At 37.3% G+C, this 22,616-nt stretch overlaps 1 protein-coding gene across 1 annotated transcript in view; it reads right to left on the reverse strand.

Moving 5' to 3' along the window:
- The window catches only part of MAP7D3 (MAP7 domain containing 3), a 45,287-nt gene that overhangs the window by 4,900 nt on the left and 17,771 nt on the right, over window positions 1-22,616 (reverse strand). Inside the window, exons 5-15 of the mRNA XM_062584660.1 lie at window positions 21,245-21,359; window positions 20,174-20,206; window positions 15,050-15,151; window positions 12,439-12,537; window positions 11,928-12,026; window positions 10,731-10,856; window positions 8,487-8,626; window positions 7,984-8,114; window positions 7,309-7,559; window positions 2,054-2,189; window positions 760-940 (exon numbers count right to left, since the gene is read on the reverse strand). Of these exons, the coding sequence (XP_062440644.1) occupies window positions 760-940; window positions 2,054-2,189; window positions 7,309-7,559; window positions 7,984-8,114; window positions 8,487-8,626; window positions 10,731-10,856; window positions 11,928-12,026; window positions 12,439-12,537; window positions 15,050-15,151; window positions 20,174-20,206; window positions 21,245-21,359 (1,413 nt within the window). The remainder of the gene's footprint in view (window positions 1-759; window positions 941-2,053; window positions 2,190-7,308; window positions 7,560-7,983; window positions 8,115-8,486; window positions 8,627-10,730; window positions 10,857-11,927; window positions 12,027-12,438; window positions 12,538-15,049; window positions 15,152-20,173; window positions 20,207-21,244; window positions 21,360-22,616) is intronic.

Genomic DNA, 22,616 nt, shown 5'->3' on the forward strand with positions numbered 1-22,616 from the left:
GCGAGTATCTTACTGTTCTTTCCCAGTTTGACTGGAAAAAAGAGAAGGGGATAGGGAACATTGTCTAAATAATTTTTACAAGCATAAGCAAGCTTGTAAGGAAAAGTTCAGACACACACGTGGATGCAATCTATAAGATATAGTTCTTTAAATCCAAGTAATTTCACTGTAAAATTGCTTTGATTTTCAAAACTAATCTAATTCAAAGAAAGTTCACTTTCCGCAAAACACAACTTCCTCCACTTAGGAGGATGCCTTTCCAAAGGTAAACAATCTTAGCTGTGGAAGACTATATTTAGCAACTGAAATAGCAGACTTAAAAACACTACAATCTTTAACTTAAAGAAATCAGAGCAAGCTACATGACTTTTTCCAGATAGATCACTTTCTTATAATTCATAGTAGTAAGTTGGGAAAGTGGGAGCAGTAAAAGTATTTTACAGTTCTCCATGTCTCTTGTATGCAAAACAGTGTCCCAGATGGATTAAAAAACAAAACAAAAAAAAAAAAAAAAAAACAAAAAAAAACCTGCTTCTGTCCCAGGCCATCAAATGTTGGAAAACACAAAAAATAGAAGAAGGAAAAGGACTTCAAGGCATTCTCTAACCAATCTCCTATCATGCATAGGATGAACTCTGCTTTTATTGTCCCTGATAGAGATTTGTCAAAACTGTTCTATGGAGCAAAATAAGATAAGCCCCTTGAAAACATGTCAACAGCTTATACAAGGAATGCAGTGGAATCTATAGATAAGCAGACCTGCTGTTGAAGCTCTGCAAGTTTTTCCTGTTCTTCCTGTTCACGGCGAATCCTCTCCTCTTCAGCTTGTCTTTTTTGTTCTTCGTAAGCCAGCCTTTTTTCTTCCTCCAGTCTGTGGAGCTCCTCTTCCCGTCGTGCTTTTTCTTCAGTTGCTCTCTTGGCCATTTCTTCTTCTCTGACTCTAGTGTTTCCAAAATACAGATTACTGATTGGATACTACTTACTTTAAAGTGTGCATGCATATAAGACAGACTTGGAAGCAAGAAAGTCTAAAGTTACCTAACCGCAGAAAAAGTGCATTGAGATACTTGCTGGTGTGTATTTACAAATCCCACCATCTAGACCCATCAAACAAAAAACCCCAAATAACCTGGAAGAAACTATCTCCAAGTGCTTAAAAGCTCTTTGTTGATTAAGTCAAGTCCAAGGCCAGCTGTTCCAATAATAGAACATTTTATTGAGAACTGGATTAAGAGACAACTATTTAATAAATACCATCAGCATCCATGACATGAACGAACCTTTCAATCACTGACAAATCAGTCAGATCTGCTAAAAGACTGTTTTTTCTATGGCCTTAGTTCCACGGACATCGTACTGGAGGTATGCATTGCCAGATCAGACCTCATCCAGTAAGGGCATGCCATCATATTTCTGATAAAACAGCCATAGCAGACTATATACAAGTTTATGATAGTTTTATACCCATGGCTGGAAAACAGACAGTATCTGATGTTCTGAAACATTCAGAGCATCACAGAGAGGTGATGCCTTAGGGTTAGTCAGAATGCAGTTAATAATTTATTTTTAACAACTTCTATATGGCAAACCAAATGTACTCTAATTTATTGCTTTGAATTACTTGGCTGCAACAATTTCTTATCCAGATTCAGGACCCCTCAAGTCAAATCTAATGTAACATCAAACCAGTGCCTGAGTTCATCAAAGGGCAGTTTAATACAGAGTGCTCAAGTATCTCAAGACAGCAAATCAAATATAAACGATGTAAAAACCACATTCTAGATTTGAAATAAAGCACCTCTGGTGACTAGAAGGAAAATGGAGCGGTTACATACACAGCGACCACGCAATACATATACACAGAAACATACATTAATGATATACCAACAACTTGTCCTATCTCAAATGATGCTAGTGCCAGTTCATTGCTTCAAGAACTGCATTAAAATTTACAGGATCTTAAACTAATGCTTAGGAAATACATGTATCTAAAGTGTCCAATCCAACCATGCCCCACCACAAAAGGCAGCATTTCCTGCTCCTGAAAAATTACCTTTCCTCTTCCTGTCTCTGAATTCTTTCTTGGTCTTCACGTTCTCTTTGCTCCCGCGCTAGACGTCGTTTCTCTGCCAAGATTTTAGCAGCTTCTTCAGCTGTAGTGGTCCCTGCTACAGTTTTGCTACCTGATTCTGCAAAGTTTAAAAGAAACTGCTGTTAAAAAAGCTCCAGTAATTTTAAATTTAAAAAGACTTTATCATTATGACATGAGATTTTTCTTTTGGTCAGATGATCCACTATCTTTCATATCAGTACTCATCACTTAGTGTGTATACCCTGTACACAAAGGCTCTCAAGGACCAAGGGGCAGTCCTAAAGAAATGAATGCAGAGCCACAGTATCTCATTGATACTGAGCTAGTAACTATTTCAACTACACTGATTCAACTACTTTTCAGAAAATATAACTAAAGATATCCTAGAACTACCACAATACTTTAAAACATATTTCTGAAAACACACCTTTATTCTATAACACTTCCAAAACTTAAAAAAAAAATAAAAAATGCATCAGGAAATACATTTATCTTCCTTCTAATAAAACTGAATATACATCCACAAGCCCAAAGAGGAAACACTAATTGTAAAATTTCTCTTAATTATTTTGTAACATTAACATCCTTGCTTTTATATTTATAGGGAATCTTAGGGTGCCAATAATCACCATTTTATCTGGCTGTGGAAGGACATACTGATGAATTCAGTAATATCGTATTTCCACATGTTTTAGCAACAAATTCATTCCTACTTTACATGGAGATTAAAACAGCATGAAACACAATGTAAGTAAATATTTCCACAATCCTGTTGTTTATGTTTTGCTTGGCACTACAGTGTCTGAACATCAGAGGTACTATTATAAATTAACAATAAGGGGGGAAAGAAAAGCTTGCCACACAATTATATTCAATATATATTTAAAGAACTCTGATTTTTACAAACTATTCCCACTCTCTAGAAGTGTAATTGGTTTAATGTGACTAGAGAACTGAGCATCTGATTATTCAGAGAATCAGCTCTTGATGTCATCAGCAGAGCAACAGCACCATAATTCTGGTGGAGACTTGCTTTCTTCTTTTTAGTATTTCACAAATCAGCCCATACATCTTTGTACAACACTTATAAAGCCTTCAAGCCAAGGTAATTTTAATGAACAGCGACATCAGGGTTTGATCCGCTATTTCGCTTCTGACCTAAAGATAAATCACTCAATATCGTCATTAGGTACTTTAATACTTGAAAAGCTGCTTATGTCCTGTGGACGCATAATCACCACCTGCAGCCAGAGGGCAAAGTTTCAAAGAGTACGCTCTCAGTAGCTGAATCACAGCACTGTTGCATGCATGGAAATTGTTCTTGTAGTCCTGCAAAGAGCATTTCAGCACTAATATTTAGATTTATACAATGCTGAAAAAGAAGCACCTCTCCAGACTGATCTTGACTTGGGCAAAAATACAGTCATGTTGGTACAAACAAGAATTCAACCACAGCACTTCCAAACTGAACTCAGCCAAAAGCGATCCTCCTTCTCCTCCCTGTGCAGGAAAGCCCAGTCCTTTACAGCGATGAGAACCACAAGCAGGCCTTGCACCATTCACTGTTTACCTAATCAAGAGCTTAATGAACATAAAACTAAGACAAAAGTGCTTTTCTTCCTATATTCTGCAACCTTTTTTCATTTGAAGAAAGGGAGGATTTCATTTAGTGTTGCCAGTATACACCCCCGAGGAAGTTAACATTGCCTCTCTTCTACTCTACACTTGACTGTCTTGCAAGTTTAAACTAGATGCTTTTTATAGTAGAAGCCATCTTCCATTACGCATTTGTACAGCAACTAGCACAGTAGTCCTAATTGAACACTATTAGAATACAAATCATGTCAAAATTGGTTGATGTTAAACCTCTCATCCCCTTTCAAATTCAATCTAAATAAAGAATTTAATCCTCATTAAGAAGCCCAAATGAACCATTGTTTTAGGATTATAACATGGTAATAATAGCTTGTAATAACAGGTATCAAAAATGATATCCGAAAATTAGTCACAGCAATACAATACTCAGAATACCACAGATATGGAAAGAACAGAGCAGAAAAACAAAAGGAAGGATAGGACACCTCAAGTGTATGGGAGATCTCCCTGTTGTATTTTCACTTTTTGAATCTTTACTGATGTTTTCTATACAGTTGCTTCAGTAGTGCTTTCATGTCTGTGCATCCAAGGTTAAAAGCGCAAGGCATCAGATGCACAGGCCAACTAACAGAGGTCTAGTCTGTCTGAGTTTGTGGATATAGTCTATATAGAAACACTGTGCTGCCCTTGGTTGCAAAGGTGTCAAAATACCTTACCTCCATGACAATTAAGTATGTAGGCTTCTGTTCAACTCCTTGACAACTGAACAGTCAACTTGAGAGCACTTCTCTAACACAAGGAAACAATTCTGCAGACTGTGGTGAGCAAACTGCACTGAGGAACACGCTTCCTATATGCCTGCCTTGTACAGTCCACTTACATAGGGCAGGGCATAGGACTTCCCAACATAATTCCTAATGTGTCTAAGGAAGATACCTCCAGCATTTTATACACCAGTCCATTTCCCCAGTGTTCCTAGCGTTGTCCCTGATAATAAGAATGGTCACCTTCTCAAGTGACCTCTTCCTGATTGGAGCAGAATGAGAGAAACAGGTAAGAGAGATGTTTCAGAATAATTTTCAATACACCTTTAGGGCTGACAGATGATTTGTTGGTCTTGCTTAACTCCAGCTTACAGTTTAAGAGCAAAGAGGCACTATTAAGATACTTGCAGTCATTAGGAATACAGATTGCCTCTAGACAACTCCTCTTCAGCAATACTTGGTTGCCAAGTGAGTGGGAAGAATGCAAAAGACCTAAGACATCTGAAGAGGTAAAAGCTGAACCTCCCTCTTTTCTCTTATTAAGTTGTAATTTTTTGCAAGGTGTTAAAAAATATTCCACATTATCTGCTGTATGAGTAAAAGCCACTGCCAGTTCCTTGCTGGACTGTTATTTTTTGCTTTGACAGTGAGAACACAAGCAGGCTTGTATTATCATTACTTTGATGAAGAGAAGATTCCAACTCATTTCAAGGCAAGTCATATATACACAATTTATCTAGAACTCTTATTCCAAAGCCTTCTCTAGCTGGATACAAAAAAGGTGAGGCTCCATTATAGATCTAAGTTTATTACCTATCATCACGCATAAGGTGAGAGCTCATGAAGGAGCATTTCTTATGTTTTAAGTTGAAACAAGCCTTTTAACTCTCAGAGAAGCCGCGAAAGGCTGCTGCCAGAAATGACAACTGCTCCAAGCCACTGAAAAATAAAAAGTGTTTTACTGCAGAACAGCATATTTTTGTACAAAGACACACACACACACACACACACACACAAACAAAACAAAACAAAAAAAAAGGACAGACTTGATTGCTGTCTGTGTCTGTTAGCAATAGGCAATCAAGTTTAGTTTGAGGGAAAAGAGATGATACAAAGATCCAAGTACACAAAGCTCAATTATGTTGAACCTACAAGACCTAGACACTGATTTGCCACATGCCATTTGCTGGTGCACTTTGATTTCAGAAGCTGACTGGGATATGGTACTGCACCAGCCCACGAGGTGAAGTGCCTACACAGATGTCCATCATTATTTCCTGCTCTTCAACATCTATTGCACACCATGTGCCTTGAAAAATACATGCAACTTTTAATTTTTAAGAACAAAGCTTTTGTCCTACATTCACACGTGAAACACTCAGCAATATTCCACTGTATCAAAATATTCAGAGAGAGAAACCAAATCATCTTTAAGTTCAACAACATAGCCACTAATTTCCTTATCTTGTATGTGCCAAATAAAAAAAGCTTCACTCAGCACCATTTCAAACTACAAAGATGAATAGCTTGGATATTAGCAATAGAATAAAATGGAAAAAGATAAATTGGGTTAATATAGTTCCAGAAGTCAGTGTGGAGAAGAGACAGGTGAGGCACCCAAGGAACGAGGACACCTGTTCCGAAACAAGTGGAAGATATAGGAATAGGACAGATTGTTATGGCAGCTTTCACCAAGTGATGACATTGATTACTACTGATTATGTCCCCTCTGAGGCATGCAAGACATTTATTACAGAACTGAACACACATGGAGAGATGGACATTTGACTGCAAAGAATGATGAGACACTGTTTGAAGATGGATGTGCAACTTCAAACAAACACTGACACTTGACTGCAACATCCAGGCTTCCTTCTGGAGGAACATATGCTCAAAGAACTGTACCATAAAAGTGTTCTTCAACTTACTAAAAGTATTTCACATCCAGTATTGAGTAGTGTCACAGAAGAGTCGCAGAAGTCACAGACAACCATTACCAGCTGAGGAACGCACAAAAGGAATTGTACATGCAGCAACATGCAGCAAGCATATGTTCCTACTTACCTGTCATTTCTGAAGGATTTTCACCCTCAGTACCGCCCACTGGCTGTAGTTTAAACTCCTGAGATCCCTCCTTTTCCTGTTAAGTTTCCCCTATGTCCTTCTCCACAGAGAAGTACCTGCAAGTCCTCATCAGAAGACTCTCCCAGATTCTGTTCTGGAGAAGGCAGAGAGTGTTCTTCCAGCATGAGGGACAGGCACTGTGCTTGGCACAATCAAGAGGACCAGGAAACTAATTGCTTCTCTGGTATATGGCTCTCCTTAATTCACCAGTGTTAGGCCTCAGAATGACCTGGGCACTGATCGCTTTCTCCTGAGGCAGCAACTATTATACATTGACCAGAATCAAGATTCAGGCAGGTTTCTAGTTTTATGAAAGCTGGCTTTTAGTCTATGTTGCATCAATAGCTGATCTTTTCCTCCAAGCAAACCTCTACATAATTTTAAGAACTACCAGCTGGATCAAAAATCCTCTGCATGTTTAGCTATTGGCTTTGCAAACCTAAGCTAGGGTATCTCTAGCTAGGATGTCTAAAAGTCCAAAAGGAAAATTAGGAAGTCTAAAAGGCAAAGAGGATTTCTACTTTCTTAAGCTACAGTGTAAACAGAAATACTAAAAGTTACTGACTTAAATCTTGGATCTCCAGGTCAAATAAACTGACTACTGCACTAACCCCTCCTTCACCCGTAAAGTCATACGAAACTAGTAAGTCATCAGCAATGAACAGCTTCCACCTTTAAACATCCTTATCTCTAATGGTCTGGAGATGCCTTGAGTAACTGAGAAACACTCACCTTCTTTGGTCTTTGTGCTAGTTGCTACTGCATCCCTGTCCGAGGCTGGTGAAGCACCTTGTTCCTGTTCTGCTCCTTCTGTGCTCTTATCCTTTGGTTTGCTCTCTGCTTCAGTTTTCTTTTTGGTAAAGTTTATAACACTTGGCGTGAGAGGTGGGCGTTGGATGGGTACTGGCTTGGAGACTGGAGTAGGAGATGGTGGCCTCTGTTTTGATATGCTAGGTGAAAGTGGGCGAGTCTTTTGATTTTGTCTGCTGAAACAAAGAACATTCTTCAGGGCTAACAATGAAAATCTCAAACAAGAAGCTCAAGACAGCAGTCAACTTTGGTCAGTTTATATTACATACCTTATTAAAAATAAGTTCACACTCAAATTACTACTGCCTTCTCATAAAACTGAAACACAGAATTCCAAAATACTCTGGGCATCTGGAATCAGTCCTTGTGGACTAACATTAAAACAGGTCTGCTAGCACAGACCTCCATTTACTCCATGTCAAGGACTAACCTTTTGGTTCCAATCCAAAGAACTTCCTAAACTAACAAAGTTTGACTGACTTAAGTGAAAGCTTGCATGCATCCTATTTGTTTTAGGGTACAGCTCATACAAAAAAAAACCCAAAAAAACAGGGTATACTTTTTCTGCACGAAAGAGATGAAGGTCAGGATGCATACCTAGCTGTAGAAGGCGATGGAGGACGCTTCACCAAATTAGCAGGAGAAGGGGATCTTCTACGGGCAGACACAGATGGTGACGGAAGACGTCTTCCCCCAGAACCTGGGGACAATTTTTCTGTCTCTAATTTCTAAGAAAATATATAAAAATACAATAATGCTCACTTTCTAGGATACATTAAAGACAGAGAAAACAGGAGAGGTATTAGCACAATAAACACATAACTTCTTAAGACGATACATTATGTATTTTCTTTATGTTTTAAAGCACAGATCCAATAAATATGTTACATAATTGAAATTTCCAGAACTCTAAGTAGCAAGCAACATATCTTTTAAGATCTTAGAGAGATCAAGGGTCACCAAATTCAAATCCAATTTCACTACTATATGTTTTGAAGCAATTTCTACAGGACATCTCAATAACAAAACAGGATGCCATTCTGAGCTGTTCCAAACCCCCAGATTAATATCAAGCTAAATCCTGTGAATTTTCAACAAACCTGGGTTGAATCAGGTGAACTTGCATCAGATGAAGTGGACTTCAATCTGTCGATGCTACGACTGCGCACGGGCACCTTAGGAGTTGGGACTGGGGAACTGATGGAACTGGCTGAAGCTGAACGAGGACAGAGGTAAGATTCTATAAAAGTTAGGAATTTGACAAGACAAAACGAGAACCAAGTGCACAGCATAAGAACAGGAGAAAAGGAAGAGGGAAAAAGAGAGAAAGAAAGATTGTGTGTGTTAGAGACTATACAGAGAAACACCACAGGAAGTGCACATTGCAATGGGTCGTGGACACAGACACTACCACCACACCATTAGTACTCTGGAAGCAATAGCACCAAGAATAAAACCATTATGAAAGCAGCAGTTTGGAGTAGATAAAAATAAAATGCTTTTCCAAACAATCTCTAAATTTGCAACACATCAATGCAACTTTCACTTTAGTCAAGCTGCATCTAGTCACAAACACTTCAGAACAGCTTTAACTCATTACAAGTTCTTCGTGTTACAGGGATTCGTTCTAGATCAGAGAATGTTTCCTCCATTCTTTCTATCAAAGGCTGATTACAAAGCAGCATTACATCAAGAATCTGAGCATTACCTTGCATACTTTTCTTGTGAAATAAGCTTTTATGCAACAGTATTTTAACTTTTCACACTTTTCTTGTGAAATAAGACTTTATGCAACATTATTTTTATTTTATTCTAATTTCTCTCTCTGATCTCTTTATTACTAAGTTTTTGTGGCTTTTATCCACATTAACAGATCAAAATAGAAGGCGTTTGAGAAACTGATCAACAGAAAACGATTAACTGTCAAACTAAAATAGCTTTGCTACCTTAAGTGTCAGTCTCCTCACATGTAGTAAGATACTGCAAAAGATATTTTCAAATTACTTCTTTTATTAAGATAATCATAGATGGATATATATATATATATATATCTATGTAAAAATCACTTCTCTAACCAGGTGACTGATTTTTTCTTTTACAGTGTGATAGATAAATTGTGACAGATACTAGTAATTAATTTTTGTACTCCTATGGAAAACATTTTATTTTTACACTTACAGCATTTGTTTTAGGAGAACTGCATTCTGTTTGTGCTTAGTTTGTACTAAAGCACAGGTAGAAAGTATCTCTAAGTAAACTGATGTAAAAGTTATCTTTAACTCAGCAATAGAGAATAAATCACATGCTGTCAATAACAGTGAAAAAGACAGCATCTCCCCACATGACATGAATTGAAATATTCATGGTAAAAGTGGCACACAGATAGGTGTGGAAAAAAATACAACCACTGATTATGAACCAAAAAAGGAACTGATTACACAAGGGTAGCAGTGTAGAAATGTTACTGTTACCAATAAGGACCAAGTGGCATATGATAGAAAATAAAGATGGAGGAATATACTGAAGAGGAAATGAGCAAAACTGGGAATACAAGTTGAAAAGTAAAAGAGGAGAAGGGCTCCACAGTGGTGCCAGATACATATTTACTGGAGCATTCTTACAGTCACCCAGTTACCATTGTAAAAAACACATGGGACACAGCTAGGGTTTGCAATGGAATATGCCGTAGAGATTCCTGCACTACTACCAACCTGAGCTATTTTGGGGAATTACCAGCTCAGTTTGGACTAATATAAAATTACATGAGCCAGCTATGGTTTCTCTACAGTATGTGCTCTCCTCCTAATATGCCTCTGTTTCTACAATCAGCCTGAATGCAGCTGGCTCCCTGCACTTATGTTAAGACATCTCCTCTGTCATGTTCCTACAAGTTTCTCCCCATAAAGAAATCTGGGCCCTACACTTATTTCTTCTGGCCTCCTTTGAAGTCCTATGTTTGGATTTTTTTTTTCCTTCCATTTCCTACCACTGTTTTCTGACAAATATGCCTCAGATTCATTTAGGGTACACTCAAATGCAGATCTCTGACTCGGTTAAGAAAAACAAAACAAAAAAGCAGCATTCAGTTCTCTGCAGAGCAAGTAAACTGACACTGGAGTTTAAAAGCCAGTATTATTCTACAGTTTTGAAAAGCAGACACGCAATACAGCATATGAATTGGTTATTGCTGACCAAAGAAAATATTAGACAAATAATATAATATGCCACCAGATATTAACTTTCCAATTCATACTAAAGAGTAGCACAGTTAGTGACTATCATGTAAGTTGTTTGCTTGAAGAGCAACTGCATAAAACTTTCAGGCTTTACTGTCCTCCTGTTACCTGAGGGATCTTGTCCATCAGCCGATAATGTAGCAGCACTTTTACTCCTAGCTAAGGAGGCCTGTGTGGGGGCGAGGAGGCGACTGATTACGCTACTGTCCAGAGGACTGACCGGGGAGCGACGAGCTAAATGATGGGAACAAATCAAAAAGGATCCAACATGAAATCATATAATGGAAGAGACAAGCAGAACCAAGCAAAGGAGGTTTGTGAGCATTATTGCAAATCATAACAGTTTTTTGGAAAAAAATACTGAAGTCATGGAGAGGGAAAACCAAACTAATAATACAGAAGAACTAAACATTGTAATCTCTGATGTGCTGGTTATCCATTGGCTGTTAATCATTTTAATGGGTAAGGACTGACACACACACAACACAGACATGTACTAAAGTTGGTCAAAACACAAAACATTTTTGAGCCAGCTCTGCAGAGCTTTCTTTCCTAGATTGCAGGAAAGACTCTTTAATAAACAGAGGCCTCTCAAATCAAAGCAGATGGTTATTGTCAGGTGTCATCTGAACATACAAATTCACATGGACAGCATTCATAATTCTCCCATACAGGAAGCAGAATACTGTAGTTTCCAGTGTTGGCAAGAGCTGCTGGAAAGGAAAGCTTCAGAACTGTTAACTCAAAGGAAGAAAACATATTAGAAAAGTTGCTAGATTTCAGCTTTAAGAAGAGTTACTAGAAAAGAGGTATTTATAACCTAGTGGTACAAAGAATGGAAAACAGACTGAAGTGAGAACAGGTTTCCTCCTTCATTTGCATGCACAAAGTTAAGACCAGCAGCAGGAACAGAGAAGTTGCTTTTAAACTGAATGATGAATCAGAGCTTAAAGAGCAGAAGTGTAAAATTTACATAAGGGAACATATTAGTGAATTTTTTACTCTAGTTACATATAAGTCTAACAACTTTCAAATCTTTTTTGGTTTATCTCTCTAGTTTAAGCAGAGAGATATTTTGCTATCTACTTATAGCACAATTTAATTAAAATCCTTCTTACAGGATTTTTGTTGAAAGTAAGGAATTTAATCTTTACCATTTACAATTCTATCTTTACCATTAGATAAATAAAAGTCTGTACAAAAATTTTAGAGATTTGAGAAGCAAAGGAAACTAGAGAAACAGTCTATCTGAACTTTACTGTGAATGTCTTTTAAGAGAAATATTTAGCTTTATGAAACAACCACCTGGTTTTTCTTCCTTTTTCACTTTTTCTAGTTCAGGAGTGGAAGGGGGTTTACTACTCATTCTATTCAAAGATGTGCTCCTCTTCTTTTCTGTTCCTCCTAGAGACCAAGCGTAAGGAAGATTATTTTTAACAAGATATTTATATATATGATTTTCTGAACTGCCATTCCTATGCTTTTTTTTTTTTTTTTTTTTTTTGTCAAAAGATCATCCAAAAACCCTGATCTATTATTATGAAGCACCAGTTAGGGGTAAGGGTGCTAAATGGTGTACTTTTCTTCTCTCTCTCCATCACTCCACTTCACAAAGCTGGTTTATAGAAACCAAGTTATTGAATATCTGGTACTGGAATGTGCATAATAATATTTACGTCCTAGTGCCTGGACCACAAGCAGAGCAGTGGAAGTCTGAATGAAAACATTTATGATAAAACTGGGACATGGTTTAAAGTCAATTTCAAATACCCCATTTACTGCCTCCCAATTCTCAAAACAAGCTGATTTCTAGCACCTTTCTGTTCCACCTGTGACCCTTTGGGTGCTGACTGCTGAGAATGCAGAGGAACTTTATTATTCAGTCTGTTTAATGAGGCACTTCTCTTTGTCGTACCTGGAAGTGAAAGTGCATGGATTAATTTTGTGTAAAAGTCTAGAAAGTCCCTTCTAACACCACCCCAACTTGCCTAAGATATAGAAGCGCAATTAAGACATTATATGGGTTTATGAATCCTTCAGAAGTGGGATATTTGTATCAGGGAAGAATCACTCCCTATATGCATTGCTTCTTATACTCCTTCCTCAGGTATTTCACTGATCACTCAGGATGCTAGTCTGACAGACCTCCTGAGGCCGTCTTTATATGCCTTTTTAAATACATGTAATAATTAAAAAAGGCCATTGCTCACATTCTCTACAAGCAAGAGAGCAATAAACAAGTGTTCAGCTGAGGATTAACCCAGATCACAGCTGAAGAAATACTCCACTGACCCAGGGACAAGCATCTTTATCTCATTTCCAAATTCTGTACCTCCCACTCCCCAGACACACACACATAGCGGAAGCAATTTGGTTAATCCTGCACCTGTATTTTCTCTATACTTTGAATTTAGACATCATTTACCAAACAGCCAGTTTCTTCTTGACAGCCAGACCAAGAACACAGTATTGCTCTATCTTGTTCTGCTGATCTAAATCAGTCAGTCAGTCAACCTCTAAATCCTGACCACTTGATCAGTTGGAGTCCTCTCCAATCATCTTCTACTTTAGGTCATCTGAGAAGTTTTGCTCCAGAGTGACTAAATATTCACAAAGGAATTTGAAGGTAGACAGTAAGTTTGAAAGAAATCCCAATTAGTTGATAATTAATGACTTACTTTCTCTGTTAGTTACTTAATTTGTTCTTTACAGCCCTGTCTCTGGCTTGTACCCAGAGCTCAACCCTGCAGATACATTATATATAAAAAAATCACTTAAAATCACAGGAAGTCTCCAGTGATTCAGAGAGATTGTCCCTGCGTCTATGCCAGTATAGATATGTTCACTGATTACCTTATCAGGCATACTGTGTATGAGTACAAGAAGTTTTTCTGCTGCATGACCTTCCAAAACGAACCAGTAAAAGCACTGTTAGCTACGTCTGCGTTAGAGATTTTTCTACTGCAGTAAATTTGATCAAAGGTTGTAGATTGACACAACACTGCAGCATAGAGCTAGCTGAATCTGTTTTCAATTTAACAGCTCTTAGTTTATTAATGCTTTTCATCTTCTGGAAAAAAAAAATAACCTGGAATACAGGCAGGCTCCTAAAACACTGGAGAAACTTCACCACAGAGAAAACTCAGACTAAAATAAACCAATTTGTGATAACACAAATCATTTTTACTTATCTTAACAACAAGTAGATTAATAAAATTCCTTGTGCTTCTTTTTCTTTTTTTTTTTTTTTTTTGGGGGGGGGGGAGGATTTGGAAAAGGTAGATTCACAGGATTTACAGAACAACCTGCACATAACATCTTACAGGCTCTGCTTCACATTTCCCCTCTTTAGGTACTTTATACATATGGGTAGTGGGGAGAGGAGAGGAAGAAGAGAGGACACTCACATGAACAGATTTATCAGGGAGTGGAAAGGGCAGAGATTTATCCCATCCCTCCAGCTCCTTGTTAGGACTAGTTGGGTGGTGCACACTTTACATGACACAATGCAGTCAGGAGGTTCATCCACCCTAAAGCTGTAATTCAAAATGAGACTGGAAGCCGCAAAAATTGGTAGAGGCTCTCTGGTATGAAAACATTATCAGAAACCCATTACAAAAAGTCAAAAGGAATAACTGGATTCAAAGCTGTTTCTATTCCTTGACAGTCACTGGCACAGTAGGATTTACCCCAGAATGTATGGAAGCAGCAGTGTGTACTAACAGTTTAAGAAATGCTAATTTATGCATCAGAATCAGGCTCTTACAATATACTTTTTTAATGGGCGAGGAAATTATGTCAGAGTACTCCTCTATGGCTATAATCGTGCTACAATACCAGATCAATGCAAAATAACGTCCACCCACCCAGAAAGTTCCTATAGGTTTCAAAGTAGAGTTTTTCATGCATTCTTCTGTATCTGAATTCTAATATTAGAAAGGAGGAGTGTGCCTATAGAATACAGGACCTGCATAATAGAAAGATGCCAAAAGATGATTTCCCTCCACCAAGGCAATCAAAGATTTGAAACTGTATAACAGAAGTCAAATTTTATTATTTTGTATTATTTTTAGTTTGCTGAAATTTTAGGGTGTGATTTAAGGCATGCAAACCCCTGAAGTTGATGTGAAATGATTTATGAATCAATCATTCACCAAAATTTGGCTTCAGTAAAACAATTACAGAAATAAAAATAAAAAACCAATAATCTTTACCGTCACTCTTCTCCTTTAATAGAGATCACATCAACTGGGTCAAGCCCTGAACAGTCAAGCTGGATTAACAAACTGCATGAAATGCATTTGAGATCAACACATGAAGTGAACAATACAGCTAGGGAGGAAGAGGAGTATCCTTCCTCCTTCTGCCTCCTCCCCAAGTAACAGTTGAGCAGTACACCTACTACCAGCAGAAACACAAACACTTACTTCGATCAGAAGTGTTTAGAAGTGCTGCAGATGATGACAAACGTTTATTCACAACAGCTTCTGTTTGTTTGAGGTTTGCTGTGGAGGTGGACCGCTTGCTGGCTGTGTAAAGAAGTGGTTACTTTAGACAGACACTTCGTATCTGAGGAAGCACCTTTCACACACACTTCTGAGACAACTTTGGAAGCAAGTACTACATCCTGAAAGCTATTTCCAGTTTTGTTTAATGAGAAATAAAGATTTTTTTTTGTTGAACATTTGAGTATACTTGATGCAATTAGCCCAAGTTATAACTTACACAGAAATGGCATTAGTTTTACTAGACTCATGTCAAGATTTTGTGCATGCGAACAAGAGATTTTTAAGCCTGTGCTCCTAACATGTAAAGGTAAAGGCTATTGCGATTGTGTGTTGTTACCAGACTGACAAAATATATAGTAATGAAAAAAACCCTTGAATAGCAGTAATTTTTTTCTTTGCTCCTTTCACCCAGGTGTGTTAAAACTGTTAACTCATTCATTTGCTAGTTAGTGAAAACAAAATAAAACAAATGCTTTTGGAGGGATAAAATAAGTCCTGAGGAAAGATAAGAAAGCATTCCTACTTCTGAGTATTTCTCAAGGGTTGCTCCAACCATTTTAGAAATTTCTGAAATTTTTTTCTAGGAGTTACTCTTTAAGCTCATGCTTCCTACCAGTTTTCCAATTCTTCTAAATAAATTGTACCAGAATGTGTTTAAAAAAAAACTATAATCACAAATCATATTTTAAAATTCCAAGTTTACCTCAAGCCAAATGAAGATTTGCTTTTTAATTTCAGAAATGCTCTTTCAGGATGTAGACTATTCCAAAGTGGGAAAATGCCTTGCAAAAGCATGTATTGTTACTATGGAAACTCAATAAGCAGAGAATAGCAGTGCACACAAAGCATTGCAGACTAGCACAGGAAACAAAAAATCTATACATCAAACATGAGTAATTGATTTTGCTGGCACATTGGACAACAAAGGTGATTAATGTGAACTCATTAGTGCATAAGTAACGCCAAAGGAAAAAGCAGCATTACTCACCACAGAGGCAGCTTCTTTTCCCTTTGGCTAGCATGCTATAGCAGCTCCTGGTAGAAGCAGCCAGGACACAAGGATGCACGCGGACAGGCCTGCCTCTCCACTAGACTTTCGATACATGTACCCAACCCAGGCTCCTGCACCACTACGAGCCACTGGACTCCTTCTCAAAGGAGCAAAACCATGTGAAGTGAAAACTAGATTAATTTGCCACAGCAAATTAAGAGAAAAGCCCCCAGAGGGTAGTGGGGGGAGGATGGGGGATCTGTTGAATCTGGTTAAGAAGTGGAGATCTGAGCTTTTCAGATATTTTTCTAAGGTAAGAAAAAACGGTATTTTGTGAATGAAGACGACCGAGCAAAAACATCAGGAAAACTGGTAATTCTTGTATCTGGCGTTTTCAAAGGGAAACTCTACCCTCTAGTGGCCATTCTTAAAAGAAATCTTGGCTACTGCATTTACTTCCAACTGTGCAGAAATCAAATGCCTTCAAATGTCATAGAGGTATTTTAAAACAAATTTCTCTTTGTTCAAATTAGGACTTCAACACTTGCACGAAATCTGAAACTTGGTCTATCACTTGCTGAGATCCAAAGGACAGAAAATTAAATCTTCCCTTGAGAAACATTACAATAAGGAAAGTCTTTTTCAGCAAGCTTACAAATTCTTGAGGTGGGCTATGTTATTTAGTCAAGAGACTACAAGTGATGAAACTTCCATTAGAAGACTCAGAAGAAAAACAGACTGTTCAGACAAAAAAAAAAAAAAAAAAAAAAAAAGAGTATCAGTGTCTATTTTTCATGGGGAAAGAAGGCAAAGTGGTAAGAGTATGGGCTAAAATCAATGTCTTTGACTGAAAAATTAATCTATACTATATGTTACCACTCCAGAAGAAAGTATATTCATGCAGATATTTGAGCTTTTTCCAGAAAATTTTAGTTTGCATTAATTGCCTAGAGAGCTTAAAAAATCAAAGCCTTTATGATCAAAATATTTTTAAATATATCAGCAGAGGGCCTCAACTTTTTCCCAATTCCAGTAATGAGATACTTCTGAAAACTTGAAAGCTTTGGACAATTCACTAGGAAAAAAGCTTCAGAAAATAGGATATTCTTGAAGAAGTTAGCGTGATTACATAGGTACCAAACTCTTCTGGATTTTGGGAGGAAAGTTAAATTTAAATTACTTGCATGCAAAGGAACTGAACTGAAAGAAGCATATAGCATAATCCCATATAGTACCAAACATTTTTATTTTTTTAATAAAGATGAAACAAAAATGTAGCAACCAAGCCAAAGAAAGAGTATGACTGTCACACAGCAAGGCTTGTAGTGGTAAGGGGCTAGAAAACACAGTACTTTAAGAAAATGATTATGAGAAACAGCAGCTCTCAATCCCAGCTTCTCACTGAGTTTCACTGAGAGGGGGTGCTGGAGCACTGCCTATCTCAGGTTGGATAAAATTAGACTAAATAAATATTATCTGTCTCTTAGCTCCTCCCAAGTTCCTACTAGCTTCTTTGTTTAGAAAGGGGAGTATCCAGCAGCCCAATTTCTATTCCAGTGGCACATGTTTCTACTTAGGATGAGCCTGAACAGCTAGTTTTGTTTAGCACTCCGAACTAAACCTCTCCCATTTGCAAGGACTCTGTCATCCAGGATGCTTTATTACACAGTCTTGCCATTTCACCTGAGTTTTTTGGCAGACTCACATCCTGCATGTTTCATCTTAGCACTGACAGCAGTGTCATTAATGTAACATTTGACTCTAGGGCTTTCATCAGTCTTTAAATTTCAGATCATCAGTCCGGTGTTTGGTGCAGTCTCACTGACTCACATTCTGTAAATAATACAAAACGTCTGTCGGTTGTTGAAATGTTCAGTTATATGGGGTTTACTTTCCAGAACATGTTACTTCCACCACTGATAAATGCCGCTCTACCAGTCAACGTTCCTAAATGTTATTGTTGACATGGCCAGTCCATGGAAGAATGTGTCTGATTTTGTATTTTTTTGCATAGCAATGCAGTAGACAAGAAAGACTCTTCAGCAGTATTTGGAAGAGCTTTAAAATAAAGAAACTCCAAAAAAAAATCTCCCCTTTATTACAAATGCTTTATCATTTTAAGAAATGGAACCTCTAAATCTAGATTTGCCATAGAAACAGATGGTAGAGAAAAAATATCACATGAAACTTGTTCTAAATATGCTGTTAAAGAAGGTGCATTACTCAGTAACAATGATATAATGCAGCAGAATTCATAGGCTGTCATTTTTCAAAAAAATCCCCAAATAATTGTTTTCATTCCAACAATTACACAAATATAAGGAGGAAGAGACCTAATAAGGAGCTTAAAAACAAACGAATAAAAAACCTAGCCCCCCTCCCCCCCCCCAAATGAAAAAACCCAGGTAGATTTATGTGTCCTATACAGCATGGGTAGATTATTAATAACATCCCAGAAAGTTAAAAAGCTAAGGACAGTCCTGATATGAGAAGAAATAGGAAAAGCATGAATCCAATCATAGTTTCACATTATCCAGCACAGGTAAGATGACTGTACATTTGAAATGTACAGTCAACTTGAAGATTAACACAGATTTCAAACAGTGTGAATGACAGAAGTGTCTTGGTCAAGCATCACGTCATCTTTTCATCTCCATAGCCAAATTTTTCAAAAGTAGTGCCAAGTTATTCAAATTCATCTAATGCAGCAGAACATATATATTCGTCCTGTTACTACTTTATGATAAGTAAGGTAGAGCTTAAATGTTTATTTTCACATCAGAAGTGTGTTTACTGGATTGGGCTTTTTAATGCACTATGGGTCAGGTCTTCCTCCACGATCAAAAGGTTAGACAAGACTAATTTCCTAGCATAAAGTAGAAGACAGTAAAGGGCGTATTTTGTGTTTGTTACCAAGTTTAATTTCAAAATTAGAGAAGATAGGAAAGAATAGAGGAGGAAAAAATGGTGTTTTCCTTTAGAAATGAGACATGTTTGATATCCTACCTTCCAAGTAAAATGACACTGAAATGTGGAATATTGGATTTATATGTATACCCAAGGAACGAATGTTTAATAGTCAAATTGGCTAATTTCAGAGAAAATTAGGGATTCATGCTGAGCACAGAAAGAGAGACCTTAAACAAAATACACATGCTTCTGCTGTGTTGCCAGAATAAGCCAGAGTAGCTAAATCATACTCCAAGAGACTTTTATTACATTTTCAAGTCTCATATTGTCAGCATTATGAGACAGCTGTATTGAATTCGTAATGCTGAGAGCACACAAAGATTTTCATAATTTAGACGGGTCTCAGCTGAAGGCTATCATCCTCAACTACGAAGAATAATTTCCCATATTAGACATATAGACTTCATGAATTTATCAGCAATCCAGAGGGTTTCTACAAATATCTTTATCTTTGCACTGAAAATGCTAGAAATCCAGTGAAAAATGCATTTAATACATAGAATTGTGTTTATATAAATGGCCAGGTCTGGTTTTGCAGAGCATTCCATAGAAAAAGCATCAAACTGCATGAAGAAGTCATTCCCTTTAAGAAAGATTTTCTAAAGTATCACTTGATTTTATAAATGCTACTTCATTTGCTGGCAAAACAAAACAAAACAACTCCTACTAAGTACTTTCCGCAAATTAGGAAACAATAAAGGGGTTCAAAAGATGGACTTTTTAAAAAAAATCAGACTACTGTACTAATTTATATTCAAAATACATACAGCTAGGAGTATCTCTTCTCCTCTCCCATGCTGTGTCCAGTCATCTTTAAAAACCCAAATGCATATATCCTTTCTCTCAAAATTCCCTCAGGATGCTATGACTTAATCTGTAGTTTAATTAGCTGGTAGGGATAGTTAAATACATAGGGGACTGTTCTCCACTTAGGAATCACACTGGTTGCACAGCTGGCCTAGATCCAGGAAAAGCTCTATGTAAAGATGGTTTTCCTTAGTTTCAGAGAAACAAGAACTGAACTTTAAAAGGTTAGTAGCGAGTGTAAAAAAACACAAAAAGAACATTTTGGAAATCAATACCGCCAGTTCCACCTTCATCTGCAACCTGCGGTTCTGTAGAAGAAGAAGGTTTGTAAGCTAAGTCACAAGGTCAAATGGCAATTAGCCAAACCATGGGGAGGCTATATATTACAGCGATAATTTATATCATAAGCATTTCCAAACATGTTATAAACAAACACTATTTCACTGATAGACAAAAACGCACTGCTAAAACAGATGCTGAAACATACTCAATACAATTCCAATAACTCAGAAGACAGGCTGACTTGAGGAGTGTTTGTTTTTAATTTATTCTTCAACAATTACTTATTTTAAGTTACTCACTGTAATTACTACTGACTGCACAGTGTTACTATCCTTAGAAGTCCTTCTTTTCAAATGAGAATTCAATCAGACTAACAGGTGATTATAAGTGGGTTTTATTTCCCTTTCAAACACAACTGTAACAGAAGTTCTTCCAGTTAGGCACTGCATGAGAAAATCACTCCCAGTGCAATCCTGATTTGCTGTTCTAATTGCAGAATGTTAATAAACAGAAACTGCTGATTTGTGAAACATAACAGTCTGAGCCCAAATTAAAGATCCTTAATATACATCACCTAATCTAGGACAGAATCTATTCTCCAAGAAGCTTGGACACTGCCCACTGCATACCCTTACCCACTGCCAGTCATTCAAACCATCAGTTAGCATTCTGTAACATTAAGGGTGTGTTTTCCATAGAATAACATAGTATTTCTTTTTCTGTTTTATCATCACTGTTAACATAGCATTACGTGTTCTGCATCTGAAGGAATGAGAATTATTTTAATATTCAGAATTACAACTCCCCTTATCTGATGGTTTGGGGCACAGAATACAATGCTACCAGGTATTGTATCTTCTGTCTAGCAAAGCCAAAATCTTCCCAAAGCCAAAATCAGCTATGGGTCTGAGCAGCATTTCAGAGTGAGTACAGGTAAAACTCTTCTACCTCAAACCTCCCTGTAAATCCTGATACAAGAACCATGAGAAGTAAAAAATGCCCAGGTCCCCTGGCTACACTTGCCAGTTCACCCATCATATTCTGTATTTAGCCGTGCTACTCACCTGTTTTGCCTTCTGAATCTGGAGTGACAGACCCTCCCCATGACCATCTCTTCTGCCGCGTTTCCAGCCGCTGACTTCGTTCCAAGGTACGGTGCACAACTGCTTCATATCGCTCCTGTTATCAAACAACATCTCTGTGAACCTATATAATCATTAACAAGCACAATCATGCCAGAAGACGAACTACACATTTTTTCCAGTAAGATATAAAATGCATTACTTGTATTGCCTGATAAGAAAAGCTTCTGTTGTAAAAACTACCACACAAACAATGTTGATGACAATTGACGGGTTCAAACCACTGCAAACATGATTAGGCTGAGCTAAAGCACAGACAACCTGTCTACTCTTTACTTTAAATAGCTACATTTGGTGTGTTAACAGATTCCCTACGTTTTCTAAATAGAGATGAATCACAAACTGAGTTAAAATAATTGCTTATAGTGTGAATTGTTTATATTCTGATGGTATTTCTAAAAGCTGCTTAAAATTCTCCATTATAAAATATCAAGTATAAGGTTATTTGTATTTGCAGAGTACCATACAAGCACTGCCCCAACTCTTAACAGATTTTGACATTAACAGAAATACAATGAAACCAGAAACAGCAAGATATGAAGGCAAAACTGCAAAAAGACCCCTGAACTCCCGATTCAGCAACTACTGCTGAAAGGATAAAGAATATGAAGGTAGCTTTCTCCTTTGTCTTCAGACTAGTATGTGCTAATGGGAAACTTCAGTTCTTGTGCATAAAGATGAACTGTAACCATATTACACGATTTCTTCTCCATCAGCAGCCAGGTTTCCATACATGCATCAACAATAGATTTGTTTTCTGGAACAGTCACATCCCAAATGATTTTCTGAAGCAGTATTTGCTGCTGATACATTACAGCAAGATGCCAAGGGGACTCATTATCCAAACGTTTTTCCCCTCTTGAGGACAGAATGCTTTTACCTTCGTTCAACAGCATTTCACAATGTGGACTAAAAAAGTGCCAGTGTAAAACAGACAAATCAAACTTGGAAACAATGTGAAAAAGATGAGATTAAAATTAAGATTAGCTTTTTTTTTCCCCCCTTAAACAAAGTACAACTAGATTCAACTAAAATACCGAAGTATCCAGACATTATGCAATCTGTAGGTGACATTTCTGGGAAGATATGTGCAGTGTGATAATTCCTGAAAATAAGAACTGAAGACATAGGCCTCACTCTACAAACAACAAAAAATCAGTTATCAGCTCAACACATCAACATAATCAGTTGGCAGATGTAGAGAATAATTGAATAATTGTGAGTGGACAGATATCTCAATCTTAGCCATAGCTAATTGCCTTCAAGACGATTCCAAGAGAGAGAACCACTTATT

Source organism: Rhea pennata, chromosome 11 (genome assembly GCF_028389875.1).
Source record: "Rhea pennata isolate bPtePen1 chromosome 11, bPtePen1.pri, whole genome shotgun sequence".
In the NCBI taxonomy this organism is placed as follows: domain Eukaryota; kingdom Metazoa; phylum Chordata; class Aves; order Rheiformes; family Rheidae; genus Rhea; species Rhea pennata.